Source organism: Sceloporus occidentalis, unplaced genomic scaffold (assembly GCF_023333645.1).
Source record: "Sceloporus occidentalis isolate IW3139 unplaced genomic scaffold, rSceOcc1.0.p SCAF_2, whole genome shotgun sequence".
Classification (NCBI taxonomy): Eukaryota; Metazoa; Chordata; class Lepidosauria; order Squamata; family Phrynosomatidae; genus Sceloporus; species Sceloporus occidentalis.
The window spans coordinates 38,200,622-38,206,621 of NW_028316982.1; the positions used below are offsets into that span (position 1 = coordinate 38,200,622).

A 6,000-nucleotide genomic window follows, 5' to 3' on the forward strand; every position below is an offset into this window, starting at 1 on the left:
CTACAAGATGGGAAATAAATGTTCAAAACATAATACTCCAAGGCCCCTTGCATTACCTGCAGGTAACTGAGGGCTGAAACAGACAGCCTGAAAAGGGAGGATTGGGGCCACCCCTAGAGATCCACTCCTATTCAGGCCAGTAAAGGGCAGTTTCTGGGCGTCCAGCAGCATGTGGCATGTAAAAGCCATGCCCCCGGAACATTTTGAAGTCACTCCTGTTTAATAGGCCAGGGCAGCTTCAGGACATCTTGGAGGCATGCGGCATGTAAACACCTTGTTCTCAAGCCGCCCAGAAGGCAGCTTTATCAGGCTGTCTGTTTCGACTGTGAATTGCCCATGATTATGTCCCAGGCAATAATCATTTCTTTCCCCCTGAATCTGGGGTAAGTGAATGAGATGGGGGTGCATTGTATTCTTTCCTGTAGTGGGATGGTACTTTCAATATCACTGGCACCCCATCCAGTTCACATACCAGAGATGGCCATGAATGAATGCTATGGGTTAAATATATAGAAGATGGTGCTGTTAGTTGCTGGAATTATTCAAAATTCGGAAATTCACCATACTGCAGAACTGCTCTTTGCAAGCATAAAATGAAAGAATATAACCAAGTCCTGGGGCTTAATACATTCCTGGAGTTGGTGAAAACTAGAATATGGATCCCAGTGCTAGTGATGATTTGCAAATCTGACAGCCACTATTAAGGATATACATGTCCACTAATTTGTCATAGCATAGCCCAATAATTGACTCTATTATCATTAACTGTAACATAACAGCATGTGGAGAAAATAAAAGCATGCATTTAAAGTATAGACATACATAAAGCCTCTGAGAAAGAAGCTCCTTTTTATGACTTTCTTCCTCATACTCTGTCAAGCTGGAAGTTATTTTAGGATTGTTGGCACTGGGAGGATGATGAAGGGTGGCTAGAGAAACACAGGTTTGAGGTTACAGCAGCATGTCTGCAGTAAATAACACAATAAAGCTTGAGCAGGAGAAATAGCATTCTACTCTAGCCGATCCTACAGCAACTGCCTCCAGAATCCCTTACTTGAGCATGCATGAACAAAAGTGAAAAAAGAGGAAAGTAGTAAGCCTTCTTCACCTGCTACTCAAACATGTTAACGAAACATAGATTTGTATGTTTGACCACCAAAATGGAAATCATAAGAAAAGTGGAGAATAGTGAAAGAAAAGTTCTCCCTGAATGAATTTTGGAAGAATGCTTCAAGTGCTCTCTAGAGAATTCAAAAAGTTGTTTACTTATGCAGAGCTTATCTGATCCAATTGTTTCATTTCACATGTGCATACTGTTAGCTTTGAAGAACAATTCTGCTGAAACATGTTGAACTGCTCTTATTTCTTGTTGCTTAAGGACCTGTCTCTATTCCTTGCATATTATTTCTACCTCTGGTGCCAAATTTTCTGTTAAAGAAATAATGCCTCAGAACACATCTATTTTATTAACGAAGGTATACCTGTTTGTACTTTTCTTTAATGTACATTAAATTCAGGTATCATTCCAAAATGCACTATTTTATGTCACTGTAAGTTACTGTAACTGAATTAATTACAATTATTTAACTTGTTAAATTAATTCTGTAAAATGATATATCCTGACATCTGCTGTAGGCTGCTCTTTGAGAGCATCTGGAATGTGACTGAATATTTTTAGCCCCCCTGAATCCTGACAGAAAAGCAAGATATAAATAAATAAATGGTGTCACAACAGGCAACATCCAACAAGAGCTATACTCTCTCTGCTCACTATGCTCACAACAGTTTCTAAATTGCTGAGGAGACTGAACTCTAGTTAAGGGTTAAGTTTTTCTGGCCTAGTTCAGCCACAATATCACCAGACAGGAAAGGAGAGCATGCCAGCTCAAGGCTCAGTCTAGGTTGCATTGCTCACACTAAACTATGGTTTAGCACCATATCCAAGCTGGCACATAGCCTTTGAAAAAAATTTTTTAAGAGAAAATACCAACTGTGATCACTTCTCTTACTTTTGTTAACTTTTTTCCAAATGGATAACACACAAGATACATTAAAGAATGGTCAGGGCAACGGAAGTTATAAGTGAAACAACACATGCAGGAAAAACGTTGGCATTTGACTCAGGTTTCATGTAAAAGGACACTGTTCACTGCCAAAAAGAAATGGTTCAAACTGGTACTCCAAACTAGATTCCAGTTTTCAATTTACAGGAAGGATGGGAATTTTCCTACCCTCCAGATGTTGGAGTACAACTCAGGCATTCATCACCACTGGCTATGGATGTTGGGAGTTCAGCATCATCACAAGGGTCACACAATTCCTATTCCTAGTCTTCATCACAGTAAAGATTATTTTCAATTTTTAAAGGCACTACTCTGAGTGCTCCTCTTTTTTATTGACTCTATTGCACTTTTCCTTCTGACCAGAACCCAAAATAGCAGGAGTAAATAGAAAGTGGATTAGGATTAAGCTAATTAGTTTGAATTCTTCACTTATCTCACAAGATATACAAAACCTGTTTCCCCTCAGTTTCCTGACCTCTCACAATATTAAATCACCAATCAGATTGGGTAGGCAAAAGAATTTGCTAGGGAAATGGTAGTAATTGTGCGGTCTGGACTCTGGAGAAAACAAATCTGTGTTACCTTCTAATACCATCAATATTGGGGGGGGGGGGGGGTTGGCCGAAGGGAGAGTTGTCGTACCTTTATATTTAAGATAGCATGCACAACTTTCATGTTCAGAATCCCTGGACTGTATTTTCACATATATGTAGCACTACAAGTTAGCAAGCAAGGATGCAAGATTCAATAGGACTAACCTCTTACTAGGCATTACTGCATATGATTGCCCTGCAAGTTACCTCATAACCTCTTTACACATTAAGGAGGATAAATATGTTAGTAAAAATGTAATCATGTTTGTGGGTTTGATTTTATGTATGTTGCTAACTGCTGAACTACTGGAAAGTTTACTTCTCTATCAGAAACGACACAGACTGAGATCTGAAAGCTGTGCTTTGTTATTTTGTACACTCTTCCTTTGCTAGAATTCTGATCCCCAAACCCAAAATTATCTCTATAGGGAGCTAAGATAGTGACACCTTTGCTTTCTGATGGTTCAATGTACACAAACTTTGTTTCATGCACAAAATTATTAAAATTATTGTGTATAAAGTTACCTTCAGGCTATGTGCATAAAGTATATATGAAACATAACTGAATTTCATGTTTAAACTTAGGTCCCCTCCATCTCCATGATCTTATTATATGTATGCAAATATTCCAAAATCTGGAAAACTCTGAAATCCAAAATACTTTTTGGTCCCAGATATTTCGGATGAGGGAGACTCAACTTGAATGCATATTCCTCTGTGTCTCTCTCTGCCCTTTAAAAGTGTTCTCTTTATGTAATTGTGTTTAACAGCCAAAGAAGAACATGTTTTCACAGATGGATTCCATCCATTCAGAGTCAAAATATATGTGACAATAATGTAGTCGATTTTTTAACAGACGTGAGAAATATAAACTCCAGGCCGTGCAGAACGTTAAGCCAATCGAATGAACTCATTCATGTTTAGATACATTAAACATAACACTCCTCCTCATTTCTTGTGGAATCGTTCTTACAATCAGAAAACCATTTTTGTTTACCAAATCAAGCAATACAATATTTATACACTTTAAAATTAAGTAGTGCATTCCTCAAACATGGAAGTTTTGGTGATGTTACAGTTTCAGCCAGACCTAGGCTGACCTAAGCTCATGATCAGGGCGCATTCTCATCACAGGATCACCAGAAGCAGCATAGCCAGGGGCAACAAAATTCATTAGCTACACTTGCTCTTAGCCTAAAGGCTGAGACGCGATAAATGACTATACATGACTACTTTTAAAAGAATGTAGCCTTCTAAGTAACTTTTCAAAATGAGTAGGCATTGCTGTCCATATGGACACACTCCTCTGTGCCCCTTTCAGTCGCTCCTTCTTTGTTCCATCCCCACCCCTGAAGGAAAGCTAGTGACTGATGGAGTGGAAATTTCCTCTCTCATTTTCAACTTCCAGAGTAAGTGACGAACAAGAGGACTTTATTTCCCCGTGAATAAAGAAAAACTCACATCACAGAAAGCCTTCTTTCTGACACATGGCCCTGGCAACCAAGCATACATGGCTATTCTGCTTTCGCTTAGAGCATGTGCCCAAAGCGCATATGCTAACCAAGTCAGGAGCACAACTTGTCTTGTGCTTAAGCTAGTCGTGAAACACTCGCTTGCTCTGGTATGCGCTGCATCTCAAGTGCAGAGTCGCCTGCCAAAAATGTAACGGAAACCCTAAGGACATTTCAGTCTTAGTAAGGTTTAAAGTCAAATTGGGTAAGAGAGGGAAAACCCAACCAAGCATTACATCCTTTTACAGAGACACACGATTGGAAGATGCAAATTACCACCAGAGAAGAACATTTAGGGGAAGGAAAAGAAGGGGCTGCTTTTCAATTGCCTACCAAAGCTCATCTGCGCTGGGTGGGGCTACCCACTTTCCTGTCTCTGTCTCTGTGCCTCTTGCCTTATGGCCAGCTCTTGAATCTCCTTAGGCAAGGAATGCTCAGAGGTGGCTTTGCCAGACCCTTCCTCCGAAACGTAGCCAATGGGATGCTTTTGGGCGGTCTGCCTCCCAAGTCCTAACCAGGGCTGACCCTGCTTAGCTTCCAAGACCAGGAAGATCCGGTGGTGCCTTTGTTGGACTCCCTGGCCTCCTTAGGCTGAGAGCCAGCATGGCCTAGTGTTGGGCTCTGGAGACTGGCACTCTCTCGGCCTCAGGGGAAGGCAATGGCCAGCACCTCCGCCCCCAACAAACCTTGCCATGAAAACCCCATGAGAGGCTGGAAGGCCAGCCAAAGAGAAGGGGGCCAACCCCATTGCCTTCCAGCCTGGGAGAGGCAGCCACTGAGCCCGGGCAAAGCCAGGAGGGGAGAGAGACCCAAGGCGGAGGGAAGGAGGGGGCTCCCAGGCAGGACCCTGGCCGCTCCCCACTGAGGCAGCTGCCTTGCGGGAGAGGGAGGAGGTCCCTGCCAAGCCTCGGGAAAGGGTCCTGGGGAGGGAGGCGAGTCAGATGGGGACAGGGAAGGAAGGGAGGAAGGAAGAGGGACGCTGGTCAAGGAAAGAAGGGGAGCAGCCGAGAGAAAGGGGAGACCCCGGCCGAGGAAACTGGAGGAGGCAGAGCGAGGGAAGGGGAGGCGAGTCAAGGGGAGCGGGAAAGACACAGGCCGAGGAAGGGGCGCCGGTGGAGGCATCGGAGGGGGCCAGGCCAAGGCATCTGGCCAGGCAGCGCCCTTCCCCTGGCCCTCCTCCGTCTCTGCCCCGATGGGTCTATTTTTAGACCCGGGAGGGAGGGAGGGAGGGGGCCCCGTGGCCTGGTGGCGCCTTCTGCCCCAGGGACACCGGCAGAGCCGCGGCCCTCCTCCCCTCCGCTCCGCTCGGCTCACCCCAGCTCTTGGCCGTTCTGCCCAGGAACTCTCCGCTGTTGGGGTTGTAGATGAACTGCCGCCACTCGGCCATGGCTTGGCTGAAGGGCTTCTTCTCCTCCTTGGCCATGGCGCGGGCGGGAGGCGGAGAGCGAGGCAGGCAGGCGGAGGGATCCCTCGCAGGGCGAAGGCGAAGGCGGAGGCGTCGGTTCCTGAGGCGCGCAAGGGACCCTGGCTCTCTCTCTCTCTCGGCGGCGGAGCAGAAGAGAGGAAGGGAAAGACAGGCCCCTCTCGCGCACTGAAGCCTCTCCGCCGCTCGGGCCCGCCTCGCCACGCCCCCGTCGATGACGTCAACGCCCTCCCGGCCTATCCGCGCTCGCCATTCCCTCCGCCGGCCCGGCCCTGTCCCTGCACCGCCACCTGCTGGCCGAGGCGCCACACTGCGGCCGCTGCTGGAGAGCGGCGCCTCCTTCTTCCTTGTATAGCCTCAAAGAAGCCTCTCTTCTTGTCAGGAAGGGAGGGAGGGAGGGAGGAGGGAAA

General features: G+C 45.9%; 1 protein-coding gene across 1 annotated transcript in view; it reads right to left on the reverse strand.

Moving 5' to 3' along the window:
- The window catches only part of ATP1B3 (ATPase Na+/K+ transporting subunit beta 3), a 38,664-nt gene extending 32,879 nt beyond the window's left edge, over window positions 1–5,785 (reverse strand). Inside the window, exon 1 of the mRNA XM_089509128.1 lies at window positions 5,482–5,785. Coding sequence (XP_089365254.1) covers window positions 5,482–5,590 — 109 coding nt within the window. The 5' untranslated portion in view covers window positions 5,591–5,785. The remainder of the gene's footprint in view (window positions 1–5,481) is intronic.
- Between the last annotated feature and the right edge of the window lie 215 nt (window positions 5,786–6,000).